This window comes from Chlamydotis macqueenii, chromosome 2 (genome assembly GCF_036417535.1).
Source record: "Chlamydotis macqueenii isolate bChlMac1 chromosome 2, bChlMac1.mat, whole genome shotgun sequence".
Taxonomy (NCBI): Eukaryota; Metazoa; Chordata; class Aves; order Otidiformes; family Otididae; genus Chlamydotis; species Chlamydotis macqueenii.
The window spans coordinates 141,175,607-141,194,399 of record NC_141557.1 but is presented as its reverse complement, the minus strand read 5'-3'; the positions used below and the strand labels follow the sequence as shown (position 1 = coordinate 141,194,399).

General features: G+C 40.8%; 1 protein-coding gene across 10 annotated transcripts in view; it reads right to left on the bottom strand.

The window, feature by feature from the left end:
* Nucleotides 1–18,793, bottom strand: part of VPS13B (vacuolar protein sorting 13 homolog B) — a 465,113-nt gene that overhangs the window by 2,258 nt on the left and 444,062 nt on the right. For all 10 annotated transcript variants that reach the window (XM_086741084.1, XM_086741085.1, XM_086741079.1 and 7 more), the window contains 5 exons: nucleotides 17,131–17,307; nucleotides 16,032–16,202; nucleotides 9,199–9,375; nucleotides 6,616–6,718; nucleotides 5,691–5,940 (listed from right to left, as the gene is read on the bottom strand). In XM_086741084.1, coding sequence (XP_086597210.1) covers nucleotides 5,691–5,940; nucleotides 6,616–6,718; nucleotides 9,199–9,375; nucleotides 16,032–16,202; nucleotides 17,131–17,307 — 878 coding nt within the window. The remainder of the gene's footprint in view (nucleotides 1–5,690; nucleotides 5,941–6,615; nucleotides 6,719–9,198; nucleotides 9,376–16,031; nucleotides 16,203–17,130; nucleotides 17,308–18,793) is intronic.

The following is an 18,793-nucleotide window of genomic DNA, read 5'->3' as shown; positions in this document are numbered from 1 at the left end:
GTTTTGGATGCTTCTGAGAAGCGCTAACTCTGCCATAGAAAATTTAAGCAATATCTTTTGAGAATTTCAAGGATGGGCTCTGTGCACCTTGCTCTTTACAATCTACACCTAGATCTTTACAATAGATCAATTCTTTGTAGACAGGAAAAGTGTCTGAACCCCTTTTGGAAAAATGCCAGTAGCTCTGGCAGTGCTTATCAGATAGCAATTCTAATTAGCAAAATGTTTTTTCTCACAAAGTACAATTAAAGACAGCCCATAGATATATTTAAGCAGTCAAGTTTAAGTCTGTAACTTACTTGATTTAAAATGAGGACTAGAAGCTACCTTCCAGGTAGCCATTCTGTGACGGAATACATCCATCTGCTTCTGGTCACCAAAAAAGCCATTCTGGATCAGAGGACCCACACAATTACATTTTTTTAAACAAAAGGGCTTTACTAAAGACTGTTTGGGCATGTTGTTTCTGGACAAGAAATTGTCTATGCAAACTGCCTTTTCCACCACCATAAGTTGGAAGGACTCCTCTGAAGAAATCCCTTTTTTTTTTTTTGCAGGCTGAAATACGTAGAGATTCAAGGCTCTAGCAAGAGAGATGCAGGTAACCTACCTCTAGTGGAAAAGAAAACAGTAAAACAAATACTGTCAACAGAAAAGTGGCATCTACCATATGATTCCAACAAGATAAAGAATTAGATGAAAAGCCATGGGCAAACCTGGCTTTGGAAGATCAGTCTGCTGTGCCCGTATTTTTTGAAGAAGAAATTGAAGATGACTGTAAACAGCATAAGAAGGGAAAGCATGCAAGCAAGCATCAAGCTAGTTGCATGGTTTCAAAAAATGTATTTCAGAAACACCACCATGGATTCTACAGTGGTATCACTAGCACAGACATTCAGAATATAAGTAATTTCCAAAATATAACAATGAACAAAAAGGCAGAAGCTATCCTAGGGCTAGGCTTTGATGCTTCCTTATTTACACTTGCAGAACTGCTGACCAGCTTCATTTTTGTAGGGTTTAAAGCATCTTTGTTTTTGGATGTCACACTAAAGATTCAAAGACTGCTGCCTTTTGAGTGTCTTTCAGGGAGTTTTACACATGCCCCACTAGATGTGATGATATTTTCAAACAGTGCCGTTGGACTCTAACATCCAGGATCAATATCTTGTCACATCTCTGGACTGCAAGTCTCATTTTAAACAAATTGTTGCTTATTTGAAGAAAGAATTATTATGATTGATAGATAGTGACAGATGTCACATCCAAATCAAAACAGGCCCCTCTGTCTTTTTTTTACTACGTCTTTGGAGATGGATTTGCTGCTCAGCAAGTAGAAACCCTCCTGTTTTCAATCATCACCACAAAAATGCTAAAGGAAGCAGGCTCATCAACAAGCTCAGAAGCTCAAGGTTGGAGCCTATGCCTAGAAACAGTGAAAATTATGAAATGGGCAGAGTAGAGCGTGGTTTCCAGGAATGGCCTTAAAGGAAAGACAAAATCAGAAGGCTGACTGCCACAGCAGACACACAGCTAACAGTGGAGGATGGTGTCTAAACCACATCTCCAGTCTGGTGGCACAGAAGTATTCTCAGCAGTCAGTCTGTTTTGCCAGTTGAAAGAAGAGAAATATGCTAAAATAGCACCTATGTAAACTAAATTTTAAATTTGGGGTAAATCTTGCAAGTAGGTCGCTCCATATTTTTTCTTGGGGGGTAAGCTCAGGGGAAGCTGGGTTATAGTTCTGCCTCCACACTGACCAAAAGACCCAAGTTATCAAAGGAGAAAGAAATGGTGCTGACATCCCACTCACCTACTCTTCCCTCAGTCCCAGGCTATACCCCATAGATACAGCATAATTATTCAGAAGGAACTATTAACTGCGCTTGGATTGTCTTCCAAAGTAACTTGGACCCTACTTGCTTCCAGATGACTTAATCTGCAACCGTCTGCTTTTCCCGCCAGTTTCAGTTTGGCTTCTATTGTCAGGACAACAACAGAAACTTAGAATTGCTGTTATTCTACATTTTTTCCTAAATGGGACCTAACATTGTCAGTAAGTGCCTTAGCCCACTACTTTGATCAGCCATAACGTTAATGGCCAGATCATTCAATGAATCAAAACCTAAGTCAAGGATCACTTAATGCACCTGCTAGAGGAATCTTAAAATATATTACGCCCTTTCATGCTAGAAAGCCACACTTTGGGGCTAAGAACTCCAGAATTTTTCTAAATTTCTTCCTCTTATGGCTTATAAAGAATAAACCTTCAGCAATTCTAACTAACTCTACAATAGCTACAGCATCTTTGTGGCACAGACTGGATGTGTATGTAGTACTGATGGTCTGCTTTGTGCATAGAGGAGGGAGGTCTGGTTCTTAGAGTTTTTTTCATTGCTTTGAAAAATCCAGAGACTGGTTTTCAGCTCCAGAGATGATAATATGTAACACTATTGTAAAAACCCTGTTGCAGATCATCACAAAGAAATTCTGGAATATCCGAAATTCCAGGCCCCTTCAATTTTTTTGCTGTCTTGATGTTATGAGCTCTACCAAGAGCAGCAAGCCTTTTGAATTTGATGTCCGTCTGGAAACAAGCAGTGTCTCAATAAAGTAAATGGAAGATAATCCAGGTACAATTAATGCTTCCCTTTCAATAACAATGTTGTCACTGCCAGAGGTTTCAAGAATCCATCCAGGCTTTTCCTAGTCAGATGGATTAAGTTATGGATTGCGGAAGCCAACCGGCCATCAGGCAAACCTGTCGTTGAAGAAGTCAAAATAAGCTCTATAACATCTCTCCTAATAGTTCCAGGAAGCTGAGGAGAGGGAAGGGGAGAAACTGTTTTGGGCAGAGCTGAAACAAAACTTTTGGCAAATATTGTTGTGAGCAGTAAGGCAAAAAAGTGGTTTTTTTATAATGTTGAAATGAAATATTTCTTTTTTTTTGTATTATTTCTACAATCTCTGACCAAATTAATCAGAAAAATAGACATAATTTACATTTGGTAACATCACCTCTATTTTGCTACACTCATCACAATATTTTGGTTGACTTGACTGGGTGTTTTTCAGCTAAAAATTCTGGCCATCTTTCCTGATGTCATCATGTACAGAAGTGCTTGCACTTCAGCTCAGGACATCTTAGATGGCCTGCCACTAATATTTTGGAGTCGTGTCTATTTGGGTGTAGGTCTGCAGCTCTGAGGCTGCTCACTGGCAAGTCACAGCTTGCTATGCCTAAGGTTCCTCTTCCTCATCACATCCAAAGAGATTTTACAGAAGCTCTTGTTGGGGAGCTGAAGGGCAGGCCCTGGCTCCCACCACCACACAACACCCCAAGCACCAGAGAACTGACATGCTCAGCTGCAGAAAGGAAATTACTAAGTATGAAATTTCCCAATCCACAAAGGGGAAAAAACCTATAATAAACATCAACTACAAAAGAATATTACATAATTCTAGGTAATTGCTAGAAATTTATAAAGCTTTTGAAATCTTTTGTTGTGCAGCTGCCTTAGCATAAAAAAATTTAAACTTCTTTATTCTTGTCTGCCTTACTTTCAACTGCTCCTACTTACAGCACATTTCTTTAAATTTTCTCACAAATTTCAGCATCAGCTTCTGCATTTTGAAGGAACACTTATGCCAGGTCTGTTTTGTACAGCATCACTCAGCTTTTACTGTCTTGCCATCACTGACTTGGCTCCACCTGGGGCACAGGCCCTCCTCACTGCTTTTATCATGCCATACATTTTCACTGCACTCTCAAGAGCCTGCGTCAGCGAAAGAGATTGTGTACTGAGGCTGGGTGGCTCAAGGATTACAGCTCTTTGCATTGCTAAGCACTGGAGTAGGACTCCCATATTTCTATCCAGAACTTCAGAAGAAAAACATACCTTTGATCCAGTACCTCCAAAGCAGGTCATGTTCACTGCGTGTAGTAGCATGTATCCGTGGGAATGCTGGACACTGCACGTGCCATATAGGCTTGTGCCATGTATGATGGATGGGGCTCTGAGCAACCTGATCTAGTTGGAGATGTCCCTGCTCCTTGCAGGGAGGTTGGACTAGATGGCTTTAAAGGTCCCTTCCAGCTCACACCATTCTATGTACAGGAGCCACTTGCCAAGTGTCCTATACATTCCCAGCTGCAGCAGCTGTGGGTACTAGAATTAGGCTCCCTGTCCCTCACCTTCCCTTCCCCCAGATAGGCAGCCCCTCTGCCTCATCACCCTCTTGCAGCAACCTTTGGGCAAGCAGCCCTTCCCCCAGGGCATCCTCACCCCTTGGATAACCACATACAAAGACAAGACACTGCAGCCTAATAAAAACCATCTGGGCTGGTGCTAAAGTTAGGGTTAGGATGGGCTGAGTGCATCACATGCCGTAGGGAGAACAAATCATCTTCCTCTTCCCTCCAGGACAGTAGCTCTGGACTGAGCAGAATAGTCTGGATTCCGTCTGATGTGTGCCTCCAGCAACCACACAGCATTCAGGGATAAAAAAGCTAAGCTTTGCCCACTTGCATCAAAATTTAAGTAATGCCTCATGTAGCTTTGTGGTGAGAGAAGGCAACTTCAGTCAACAGCACTCTGTGAGACTGAGGTTAGTGGAAAGACAATAAATGTAAATAGAGAATTCAGCGCTAAAAAAAGCTTTCACAAAAAAATCCAAGCACTGTCATGACACAGATTAAGTCCTTGCTGTGCTGGAATCGGTGGCAAAACTCTCCAGTGACTTCAGCGAAGTTAGGATTTCACTGAAGGTGCTGAAGCCTCCCCTACACCTCATACTTCACAGTGTTTTGTCTAGGTTCTTTTCTTATATTTGAAATGGAGACATTTCTGGTATAGCAGTCTATGAACTACCTGAAACACTTTAAAAAAACAACTGGGACATGTGTGTTTGTTTTTGAAATGATCTCTCATATGATTCCACTTGAGAATTTCATACAATAAACATTGTTTCCCGAAAGTGTAAAAATATAACATTCTTCTACAATTAAAAGAAGATAATTCATCCAAAACCTCAGTATTCAAATGGCTTAGGAATCTTTCAAGATGAAGATGAAGGAATTAGGCTCTTACTGGCATAAACAGTTGGTGCATCCAATCTCAGCAAAGGAACACATTCATTTTAAAGCTAGCATTTGCAGCAGAAGGGAGATCCAAGGAAATAAATGCAGCTAGCAGCCAAGTAAGACCGCTGCACTGGAAATAGCAAGATAAGAAACATGCTGAAAGGAGCATGCACAGCATCACTGAACTGTTAAAACAGATTTCACAGAAGAATGAAAAGAACTGTTCTCACTGTGACTTTGTAGGTACCAGGCAGCAACACTGACTTGCCAAACTATTAATAAACACCTCAGGCACATGTAGTCATGAGAAGCTCTTCAGAAAAGAGGTGTGTTTACCAAGAACCCAAACTTCCTCTACTTCTTCCCTCAGGAAATTGCTGTCACAGATATGACATGTCATGATTAATAAGAGGACACAAGGGAGGAGAGACATCCCTTTCAACCAAAGGCCAACACAGTCAACTATGAGGTGCGTGAAAACAGCAGGTCCCCTGTTTGGCACTTAGACCTCGGGCCTCCTGACCTGAAGGTAAGTATGCCCACTGCCAAAAGCATCATCATCAGTGTAACTTTATCTTTGAATGAAAAATCGTACTCAAGTCTTTACCTCCAAATCAGATGCCACTCTCTGTTGTTTTAGCTGCACCTTCAGCAGGTCTTTTTGCTGCTCATCTCCTAGACAATCGATTTCAGTCACGGGGAATGCCTGCTGCTGTGTGTCTTCACTGATACTGACCACAAAGAGCACCTCCGAGGTGAGCAGCAAGCAGCCTTCATGCTGCTGGCCTGACCCACTCACAATCATGACATCTAAGGCCATATGGACCTCTGGCCTTCCTAGAGATTGCAGCATTTTCCTGCATTATCAAGGGAAAAAAAAAAAAGACAAAAAAAAAAAAAAAACAAGAAGAAGAAAAAAATGAAGTAGTCAGTGTTATGCACTGGATTCTTCAGGACTTCTTTTGATCACTAATGTTTTTACTTAAGCCTGTAGCCATCACCTACAAACAGAAAATAAGCCAGGGAATATATTCCAAATCTCTAATACTGAAAGATGTAAGACTTAAGATTTAGAGAATAAATGTGAAACTGTTACTTATCAAATCCCCTTAATCATTCACTGTAAAATTGGCCTAATAACTGTGCTAGGTCAGCCTATTTCCCATCCTAATAGAAAAATCACCCTGAGAAGTGGCTTACAAATTCAGTACAGAAAATAAAGCTATCTTCACCAACAGCTGTTTCTGGAGATGTGCAGTATTTTTCTTGGGCTTGGTGCAATGATAAATAAGTAAGAACTCACTGAATGCCATTAAATAAGGTCAGCTCTGTAGTTCCAAAGTTGGAAGCAGATCAGCAGCCCATCATTTGCAGATTTGGTTTCTATGCACTACCTTTGTGTTTAATGTTCCTAAACAAACTGCCATAACTCAGCCTTTCCTAGGGAAGCAGCTTGTTAACTTGACTACAGGCCAGAACCTATTAATAAACAATGTGGATGTAAAAATGAGAGATTGTCTAAATAATTTTACCAGACATATTTGACGTGGCTATTTGGAGCCTGCTCAACATGTTGATCATTTGGATGAGAGCGCTGCTTGGGAAGCTGAGAAAGTCCAGCTCCATGCAAAATACCTGTGGTAAGAGAATTTAAGATTTTTAGTAGTTGTTTTCTTCAAAACAGTTACATGTTGCAGTGATGTCATCTGTTTAGAGCAGTTCATAAAATAGTGCAGATCTAAAATGATGTCACATCTTTGGAAGCTGTAGTCAAGATAATTCGTTAAATATTACAATGCAAGAGTTGTGCACTTAACCTTGGTGATCTTGCACGAGCAAGAAACAAAAAAAACCCACTGTGTGTTCTAAAAATCAGCCATACACTTGCAATCAAGAGAAACATAATGCTCCCGAGAGCCATCGTTTCAGAGCAGGATCAGACACATCACTTAGAATTTATGTAGAAAAAATCAAGACCGTTGTTAACTTTCTGACTTACTATTAAAATACTTCCACATACGTGTCATGATCGGTACAAATTAGAAGGCAAGTTTGCCTAGATACTGTATTTAAATGTTCAGTTACTTAATCCATCTGTTAAACACAGATCCATATACATTTATGAGATCTCCCGGGGCATCTGGCTTATTGTGAATTCTTCTCAGTGCCAGCACAAGAACGGAGACTACAAGAAGCAGTTAAACAGGTTTCTAAATAGAGTATCTGAAGCTGAAGATGATACAGTACGTATGCTTTCAGATGGCTTGTAAACTTTTAAAGATGAGGTATGGTCACCAGAAAGAATGAGTGAGTTGCAAAAAAATTTACAAATTAAGTAGTTTTAAAAATTTTTACTAGACAGACAGGAAGTAGGTTAAGCAGCAAGCATGAGTGTTACATGGTTTAGTGCAAAGTTACTCTTTAAATAAACAAAGACATTTTCTTTTGTCTGATTAAGCATTCCATTGAAGCAAAAGGCATTTCTGCATAAGGGTGTCAATAACTTAGATTCCTCTTTACACAATGGATAATAATTTAAAGAAAACATCAGCGCTGAAAAAAGCCCTTTAATTTTTAGCACACATGTTGATGGTAATACTTAAAAGCAGCATCCCAGTTGTAACAGTTGGCTTACCGAGGTTCTCAGCATTATGTGAGTGAAAATGTTATTTACAGATGGAGAAAGAGAGAACACGTGTTTATTTCTGTGTGGTCCCCCACCCCTTGGTTCCCCCCAAGAGGCACAGTCCCACTTCCAATCCAGTTGTGGGTAAGAGTTACTTGAACTCTTGTGTGTTTTCCTCTCACGCACTGTCAGCTATTATTGATACAGTTTTTATGTTTTTTCCTGGCTAACTCTTTGTCACATGCTCATGGAAAACATGATGTCTTGTATATTATATCTGCAATGAAAAGTGTCCCTCTGCTGTTACAAGTTTCCTGATAAAAGACTGCAGCAGAATTAAATCTAGGAAGAATGCTGCCATGGGCAGCAAAACCAACACACAGCCAGCTGACAACAGACAAAAGTTTCTGATTTTACTGATACAGGTTTTACACCTATAGGATGAATAATTCAGGACAACAGTTATTATTTACACTCATACAAACAAGAGAAAGTTAATTTGAAAGAATTGTAATAATTAAATGTTTCGTTATTTCTTTAAATAGACTGCTTCAAGGAATGAGTTCTGAATGGAATGGGAAGCGTGGAAACAATATCCTAAACTTATGCCCTAGGAGAACTACTTGTATTCTAACCAACACATCACAAACATAAATATTGCTAGTGATTAAAGGCTTAAATCTTCAAGGTTTGTCCAGTGTAATTGGTGAAGCAAAATGATTGACACACTGTCCTTCTATCAACAGGTCTCCCTGCTTTTCTTCCCTGACTGCCCCCCTGCCCCTCCTGTAAATAACCAGACCAACAGCTTTGATTTCTTGATACAGAAAAACAAAGAAACTAGTGTATTTTGATACTTTGTTTTTATCTTTTACAGTTTTTGGTCATCCAGAAGTATTCACATTGATCTGAAAGGATTCACCACGACTGTCCCTAAGTGCTCAACCTAGCTGGAAAACCCACCTCTGGTTGTTAAAAGGTTACCTGTGTATCCAAAGACGGGATTGTCTTCTCACAACTCTGCAGTTTGAAGGGGATGGTCCCACTACACGACTCAGTCACTTCTTTCACCCAGAATCAGAGCTCTCTCTTTGTGCAGAGACAGCACAACTCTTTCCTTGCCCTAACAAAGCAATCTCAAAATAACACTCTAATTGGATATAGTGTTGCTCTAACACTTTTATGTCAAAAACCTCTTTTGTAAGCACATATGTTTCTGTAACTAATTCTGCTATATTCCAAGAATTACTTCATGCTTTCTGCATTCTGTGTTTCCGTGGCTGTACAACGCTGATTGGTAACACAAGAGAGAAGCACAACATGAGGGTTTTTAAGAAAATGAGCACAACATTTATAATTATTCAGTGCTGGCATTTCTAACTCTTTCTCTAAGTCACACAGCTACTGAGCTGGATAAGTAAGACACAGCAGTTGTATCTGAAAAGCATTTAAAAATTTAAACGGAGACGTTAGAAATAGAGAAACTCACCATAACCTGTCTGGGAGACGAGCTCAGCTGCCCCTCCGATGGGCTTTGTGAAGACACCCATGATTCCTTTCCCCACACCCGAGATGACCCCTCTGGCTTTGTGCCCGGCTGAAGCTTGGGCTTCAGACACTCGCTGAAAATTCTGCATCGGCTGATCCACAATCCCAGCGATTGCACCTGAAAAAACAAGATTCCCCGGTAATTAATGAAGATTAATATCCCAGAATAAGAGAAAATCTTACTACTGAACCTGAATGTTGCTTGGATTACAGACTGTACCCCACTCTTCTTATACAGCGACTTAGCATGTGACCAATTAGCTAAACAATACCTTAGCTTCAGTTTAAGGTAAATCTCAATTTCTTAATGTATTTTAATTTTTTAAACATTGAGATCAGTGAACTTGACAGCATGCTTTCATCCTTCAACTACATTTACTAAATGCTTTTGCTGAGTTAGTTAATTTTGCTAATTCTGTGTAGCAATTCTGAAAATGTTGGACTTGGAATAAAATCCACCCGTTTTAGAAGACTTGAGCTGTTTATGGAAATGAGACTTTCCTGTAAGCCTGAGATTGACTTCATGAGAATAAAAACTGCCTGCATTCAATAGATCATTTTTATATCCCCTTCCACTGCCAGAAATGTTCATAAGCTAATGCAACTTTTGATATGTTACTAAGATTAGCAGAATTAGACTTTGAGACTTTTTGTTACTTTTTTTTTTTTGTGAAAACGATAATATTTTACTTTAATGCGCATGGGTCAAACTTTTACAAGTGACACAGTGACCTTCCCAGCTTTTAGTATCAACAGAGAACTCCAACTTAAATCTTCCTAAATGTAAACAGGTATGTGAGGTGGTACATTTCTTTGATCTTGCGTTTACTCTAGCCACTTAACCACAGACATGTCTCTAATTATTGTAATTTTGATAGATAAGCTATTTGGAAATCACTAAGAGTACAAGGATAGGACAAAGTGACATCAGCTAGAAAATGGTCTGCTTGATCCGAGGTTCTCTCTTCAGTGAAAAACAAGTTTGCAGGCTCCTCGGCTAGCTCTCTGTTTGCACCTTCAGCTGCAAGTACCAAGATAAAACAATTATTTAAGGAGTAGGACCGAGTGTCACCTTGGTAGCTAGGCATTTTTACTGCAACCCAGACACCTTTGAAGATTCTGCTCTGTATGTGGAAGCAAATCCAGGCATAATTCCACAGATTTGGACAATCACAGCTGAGGTATTTGGCCCCATGTGTTGACCAGCCTGCTATGGTTGCTAGTTGCTAACTGGCTTTCAGATGGTTTTACTTATCATTACTGGATAAACAGAGAAGTCACTGACTTTGAACAACAAGAACTAATATTGTACTTGTACAGTGATAGTCTGTCCAAAGAAAAGACAAGGATGAGAAGCAGCACACACTTCCCAGATCCTTGTACCTGGGATATTATCTATCAGCAATTCAAGAAACTTGCATCCCCCATAAATGCCTCCCCCTCCTCTTATGAAAGCTTGCTTCCAACTTCTATATGTGCGCCCTTTACTGATAAATGTACAGTATTTCCCCAGAAAATTCTGGTCTATTTTTAACATGACACCCAGATTTTATTTTACTCAGTCACTCAAGCTGAATGCGGAGCTGAACGTTCACCCTTTGTATCACAAAGGCCATGAAGCTTCCTTAAAGTCATGCCATGGAAATGATACAATTTTCAATTCAGTTCTGTTTCATTAGTACTTACCAGCTGCTCCTGCTGTTGACTAAAATAATACCCCAACACTGCATTACACAATTGGGATTGTTCATCCAGTCTTTTCTTTTGTACAGTTGTGATGCATTTGAAGGCATAAACAATACTTGGTGTTCTGCTAAGCTGCAGTATTACGTTACCCTGTGACCTCCTTCACCCTATCTATTGAGGTCATCCACAGCAACTGCACTTTCAGAACAGAAGTTATTGCCTTATTAAATGTAATCCACCTAAGTCCCAGCACTAGTAAATTATTTACTGCAATACACTTGAGCAATGTTATAAGGTAATAATAAATAAGAGCCTACTCCAAAGGACCTGCGGCATGCTCCAGGCACTTTTTAGCTGGAATTAGGCCCAGAGGACAAGGAAACAGAATGGAAACTGCTGTGACTGTGCTATATAAGATTATTTATATAGTACCCCAAATAATATATAGCTTAATTAACCAGTTGTTTAATACTTCCACACTTTCTGTTATTCTGCCATTTTATGCACGCTCTGAACTTGTGTGTGAAGCCATTGCCCTTTTGTACCTTAAATCCTTTTGCAAGTCCTGTCTTTCTATCTGCAAAAAATATAACCAATGATCTTCTCTTCCCTCTCTGCTCACCCTTTGTAATCTCTAATCTCAGACTGCAACTCACTGCCATAACTCATTCATGTCCTGCGGTCATGCCCACAAATCACATAATAAACTATAACCTTACTCCTTTCATGAAGGAGTGGCTCCTTCCACCCTTGCATGGGGAAGCCAGATCTGTGCAGCTCCTTTCCTGTGTGCATCATGTGTGGGCAAAGGAAAAAAAAAAAAAAAAAGAAAAAGGTCAAGGGCTGAGCAACCTCAAAACCTCACAGCAGTGACATACACGTGAGGTTCACCGCATCTCCCAGCACCAGAAACTGTGTGAAGCAGATGTCCCTGGTATCCATGTGACTTCTTTCTTTCTAATATAAAGTTGGTGGTAGGAGTACCATGCTGGACAGATTTACCACAGACATTCTCTCCCCCCAGGTTTCACTAGCGTATCAGAAAAGCAGAGCATGAGGAACACAGAGTGGTTCCTCCTTTCCCACTCTCATTCTCACAGTATAGAGATAGCTATGGTGTCCTACTGCTGTCCCTGTCCCTTCTCTGTAATGTCCCTCGTCCTTTTTTTTTTTTTTAAATGAAATCGTTCTGCATTTGTCTTTCTTTCCTTACCCTAGGCATTCAATTTTATATGCATGTCCACATATGTACACACAGATTATGCATGTATAAAGAAAACCTCAATAAAATTAAACACCAAAGCAACAAAACAAAAACATATTCTTCCATTACTGGACCAAAGAGATTCCAGCAACACCATAACATCTGCTAAATATCAGCTGGGGTGCACTCTGGTTAATACATGTTGCTCAGTAACCATAAAAAAGATACTTTGATAACTACAAAATTCAGATAGTTCAGAGTATATCACTGTATTACTTCAGGAAGAACTTGATTATGGGCTGCAACTGGTTTGTGCGCAGGCTGACAATGTTTTGTGAACGTAGCATGGCTTACAGAACCTAGAAAAGCTGGGGTTGCTTGTGACAAACTCTTTTAGATCGAGAAATAATCCCCCACCAAGAGAAACTGGCCACGTTTTGCCATGAGGCTGGAAGCCAGCCAGGCTGAAACCATTTCACTTCCTTTTCTTTTCTCTGTTGTTCTTCAGGATTGCCGCAAGTGTTTCACACTGAAAATATGTCTGAAGCATAGGCTAATCACAACAAACATCACACAAAAATCCAGCTAAGAGAAAAGAGCACCTGTTGGTGTGCAGTAATATATTTGCAGAATTAGTGTGTGGAATAGCACACGCCTTCAGGACTAGCCCTGGCTCTTAGGGTCGCGCTTGTAGACAGGCAAATGTAGAGTGGCCCCGATTCAGGGATTGTTGCACAGTGAGAACAACAACCACCACCCTTAATGACAAAAACCTGACCTCCTGAAATCCAGGCTTCTCTAGCAACACAGTCATGCTGTCAGTCAGTATTACTATCAATTCACTTTCCCCAAAAGCAAGAAGGAGTAACTGAAATGATGAGCACTTTTGCCACTGTGAAAAATGACTTTTCTAATAGTTGTCAGCCTTTGGGTTATCCAGAAATGCTCAGCTTCCCACAGGGAGCTAGTTCAATACGGAATTTTTGAATAGGACCAGTAGTTGAAAATAAAGCCTATAGTTTCAGTATTCTCTTTTACATGGTTATAAATTATTTTAAGCCTGGCTCCATCAAGCAAAATGCAAAAGATAGTTCCTTGGTGGGGAGTGCTGATCATCTAAACACTTTTAAATAGAACTTCACTGCATTTTTGTATTATCATATATAAAAAAAAGCACACCTATCATAAGCTTTTGCTTCTTCTCATGCACAAATGTTACTAAAATGACCCAGAAGTTTCCTCCAAACCAGAAGAGAAGACGACAGCCTGCCAAAGATAACAATCAAATCAAACAACACCCTGACAGTGCTTGAGTCATTTAAAATTAGACAGGACAAAGCACTTAAGAATGTACCACAGGGAAAAGCTTGCACTGAGGAGGAGACAAGAGAACACGATTTTGGCCCCGATTCAGCAAAGCTCTTAAGCATGTGCTTAAGTGCTTTGCTGAATCAGGGCCACCATGAGCCAGATTTTCAGAAAAATCAGAAATGCAACTCTTTCTACACAGATACCACAATGTATTGGTGAACTGAGGGCTCTTACATGCCTAGGTCTAGGCATGAAATCTGCATTTCCAATCCTTTAAGCTGCTTGTGTGAGTCAGATGGCTTTCACAAACATGACAGTACTGTGACTATCCTAGAAATATTTTTCACACTTTTCAATTTTACAAGTAGAAAGTAACAGAAATTACAGTTTCAAAGAGTCTCACTATCTGTATTCTTGTGCTCATCTGAACTCTTCATCCTTGTGAAGTAAAATAACACAGCAACTCCACTTCATTTCGTTATGTATGAAGAACTTGGAAGTGTTTTTATAGTAAGCATGTTTACATTTACTCTGAAGTGCTGGTGAAAGAAAGTAAGTATGGTGCTACCTCCCTTCAACTACAACTGTCTTTTGGAGAAGTCACAATATTCTTTAAACTAAATGATCAGGACAGAAACAGCTTTCTGATGCGTTTGTAAAAATTGAATTGTAGGTCCCTTCATAATTTACGTTTTGGCACAATCCACATGAATGCTGCTGTGTATACAGAGAAAACATGCTTTTTCAAAATCAGGTTCAAATAAAAAAATTATCCCTGATACAAATGCACTGGAATATTTCTGATTCCTCCCTTGGTGAGAGGACCCGTACTTGTCAAGTTCAGCTACATAGTAACTGGGGCTATTTATCTGGGTGCTTTGTTGCCTCTGCTGCTGAGAATGGAGGTATTTAGCAGGGAGAAAACTCTAAATAATAGCAGTGGGAGTAAGAACAAGATCCTAACTTGTGGAGGAGCTCTGTTTAAATGCTAATATGACGTTTTTAGTTTCTAACATGAAGTCTGATTTCTTAGGAAACCAGGAACACTGAAATGCTAACTCTTTTGTTTTGTTTTGTTTTGTTTTTAACTCAGGCGCAGTCCTGCAAGCAACTGAAGCCTTGTGTGCAGGGAGGTACAGGCATGGCGTATTTGTGCACGCGTGTTACAAGTTCCCAACTTTCCCGAACAGCAGAAATTTTGCTTCGCTACAGCCAAACTACAAAGTTTTGCTCTTCAGTTCAGGCTGTACAGCTGATGCTTTTAGCTCCGAAGGGCTCTGGTGTGTCGGTGAAGGGGATAGCCACCACATTATCGCGCTGTCTCACTGAGCCAAGATCACCAAGCCATTTCACCAGCACACATACACCAGGCTGACACGGTGCTTCTAAAAGTATAATCTTTCAGCCAGCTACTCAACCTGACTGCCCTTAGCCCAATAAAACAAGAAGGAAAAATAAAACCACCTCAGAACCGTCTTTGATTTGCAACACCAGTAACAGCTTACTATTGGGATAGTAGCTGCTAATATATGCAATTTCTCCTTCATGCACATTTCTCCCAGGACACTCGCTTGTCGGTTTACAGGCATTATCAAATGACAGTGCTTGACATCAACTAATGTTATTGCGTAAAATAATTTCCAGTAACTTAACCCAAACTTGTAACATTTTTACCACTTCCTCTTTAGGGCTTTCAGGGTTGCGGTTGCAAATTTAGGAGTTGTGTACACTACTGAAGATTAGGAAAGAGGACAAATCCTTTCAAGCTTCAGCTCTTCTAACCTTTTGCACTGGACTGCTTTTGGTCACTTTGATCTCTAAGGGATTCATTCTTTAATACGTAGCGAGGAACTCTGCCAAACAATACAGTTCTGCATTCCTTTGCTGTGTGACAAGTAGAAGTAACCTAGAAAATCCAGCCCCTTACTGCAAAACTTCTTGCAGAGATTCTTTCCAGTGCAGGTTAGTTTTCAAATTTTTAGGCATTATTTTGAAATGGCCAGAGTAATCTTCACTCCTAACCAAACCACTTGGCTGCTCAATGAATACAACTTCACTGAAATTAGGATGATCTGGGTCTCTTCGTTAAAGCAGAATTCCTCATCAAAGCTTACTTAACATCTGCACTAAGTTCAAGTGGTTTTCAAACAAAACCAAGAATCCCCAATATCTACAGTGCAGCAAAACCAAGCAGGTTCAGAAGGCACTCCTATAACTCACTGGAAAGTAAACATCAGCACGATGACGTCTTTGTGCTTAGTTATAAGTCACCCTGCCCAATGCAGAATTACTATTTTCTTCCCAGATATACATCACATGCCGATTAAAATACCATTTCGCAAAAAGAGTACAAACTTGTTCTATATCTGCAATTATTTTATCAGCAAAACACATACACAAGTCACTAAACCTTGATGAAAAGAAACAGTATTTCACATACATACTGTGAGGGTATTTCACAAGAAAACAGCAAAACAAACAGATTTTTCAATTATAACTCACATGTAGAAAAGGCTGGTGAGCAGATCAGAAAGCAGTATTGTCACTCAACGTGATATTTAATAGTATGTTACCTAGAAGGCTAATGCCTAAACGAGAGAGCCCCTGTCTCAGTCCTTCTCCGAGGCTCTCTGGAAGCTGCCTTCTCCATTCTTCTTGTCTGTTGTAATGCTCCTCATCCAGTGACAGCCTATCCATATTCCGAGCAAGACTTGTTGCCAGATTGGTAATTGACGTCAGTGTACCTAAATACACAGAGATATACATTTGCGTCTGGATCAAAACGCTTTAATTTAAAACATGGAGACGTTCCATGCCTCACTGAAACACTGAGCTTACGAGCAGAACAGCAAGTCAATTGAAAAGTCACCCACGTGTAACACACTTTACTATTTGTTAAGCATCACCACGCTGCTTCTACGGTACACGTCATGCCTTTTACATTAGCCTGCACCAGGTTTGCCTGGCCGGTGGGAAAAGCAACTCATCTGAACATCCTTCCCCAGTTCCCAAACTTCTGTAACGCTAACCTAAACGGAGTAGGGGGGGTGGTGATGGAAGGGTAAATAAATATTTAGCAGGAGCCCAGGAGGAGGTGTCCAGAGGGAGCCTGGAGCAGAAGCAGGCAGCTGGGGCAGGGGTGCTATGTGGTCTCTGGGCGGCTGAAGCCACGCGATGGCACTGTTTGTACAGGCTTCGCGAAACAAAAGCTGCTCCTGTTCTCAGGCCAGCCCAGCCCTGCTGTCAAAACCTATCCATGTCCTTACACAGTTATGACAACTGTATCTACTTTTTCTTTTTTTTTTTTTTTAAAAAACGAAATAATAAATACGATGAGGCGACAGAGTGTAGATTTTCTGATGGTTAGCAGAAGTACAAAACACCTTTAATATTTCTGCAGTTATCACATGAAATACTGGCTGAGCCAATCTCTGTTTCCCCCTGGGAGGTTTAAAATTCTGAAGTTTCTGAAACATTCTTACACACTGTAGTTAAGCGGTGATCTGTTTAATACATAAGATGTTATATATGAGCTTTGCTACCCTCCCCGCATTTCGCTGCAGCCTAGCAAGCCAAACAAAGCTGCAAGCAATACCGTTTAAAACTTTAACACATCCTTTAACAACACACAATAAGAAAGCAGTAGTTGGAGCAACAAAGTGAAAGATCTACCTTTGGAAATGTGTTTTACAAATGATGTTGTTCCTCTGGAAACTCCACTGACAAATGCTCCTGGGCCTCTGGTCAGTCCTTCATAGGGGAGCCTAAAGAAATCGGCTATGCCGTTCCCTATGCTTCTCACCAGACTAGCCGGGCTTCCGAGAATTTCCAACGATCCAACAACCCAGCCTGTGTGGAGAAACAAGACACATGCTATGGCTGCAAAAACTGCAGAAGCAGCAGTTGTGAAAAGGTTATTCCTTAATTCTCTTTTTCACACTAGAATTCATCGCATTATGAACTTCCTTTGAGCAAAACACGGGAAATAACTCATCCACTATGAATTCAGAAATGGCAATCTTTCATACTTCGTAAATCAAAGAAATCCTTTTGGCAAACTCACAAATAGCTTTAGAATGACTTCCTTCCAGGAGCTTCCCGTATTTCTGCTAAAAGTGTGCTAGGGAGGCGGATGCGAGAGCCTCACAGCTACGGAGCTACAGGACTCCAAGTTCAGATCACTGGGTCGGTTTTAGATGCTATAAGGCAGTGCTGTGATTTCACGTCCTTATGTGATAGAATTGTGACAGGGAGTTTACACTGATACAATGTACTGCTTTACCAGAGTGTGGAGGTCAATTGCTTGATGGAGTGTTAGGAAAGGGGATGCAGATTTTTGACAAGTGCTTAAGAAGTTATTTTAAATCCACCCCAACCCTTCTAAGCTGATCATTTTCTTTCAGAGCACAGTGAAAGCCAGACAAATGTCTTTTGCTCAGTACAGTTGTGTAAACAGCAATGACATCTACATGCTGATTAGGTTACTCATAGGGGAGTATTCCTTATGCATATCCCAGGAGAGGTATCTGCGGATCTGGTTTCCTATATAAATGCAGAGTTGCCAGCAGCTTGCTGGATGGCCAAGCGCGCAACAATCTGTTGCTGGAAAGCTGTTTGCAGGTCTTGTCTTTCTCAGGGTGGTTGGCAGCAGATTTATTAGGGAAATGGTGCTGCATCATTTTTTTTTTTTCGGCAGCCCCGAGAGAGCAATTAAAAAACGGCAATAAATGTCAAATGGGAACTGACTGGTTGTGGAGCCTTAGGTACCATGAATTTCAGCTGGCACTGTCAGAGTGACACAAGGCATGACAGGTCCAGGAGATGGACAGACTGGCCTCCTGCTCTCCCTGCTGAGGGCCCTTGATCTGTGCTGCCCTCCTCACTCCCATCTCATCACTGCTAACTCCTGCTATCCAGATGCTTTTCTTGTTTTCTAGTAACCCCTCCCACTCACTTCTGTGGAAGGCTGAATCATGAAACTGAACAGAAGAGAAAATCTTACTCATATGAAATGAATTAATCTCATACTATCATTGCAAGCTCCCGGAAAATCTATTATTCTTGTTGAATCTGTCCCACACTTCAGCCCTGGCGGGTTGGAACTCCAGTTCACGTAGCAGAAAAAATGGGAACCACAGTGGACATAAGGCAGAGGGTGGATGGACTATGAAAACAAAAAACAAGTACTACTGGCAATGTGATGAGCAGAGCGGCACTGAGCGCTGTGGCCCCGCAGTGCCTGCCCTGGAGAGGAGCATCCCCCTGGCAGCCCTTCCCTGCTGGGGACCAGTGGGAGCCAGCGCTCCAGGCTGGGCCTGCGACTCCCTCACTGCAG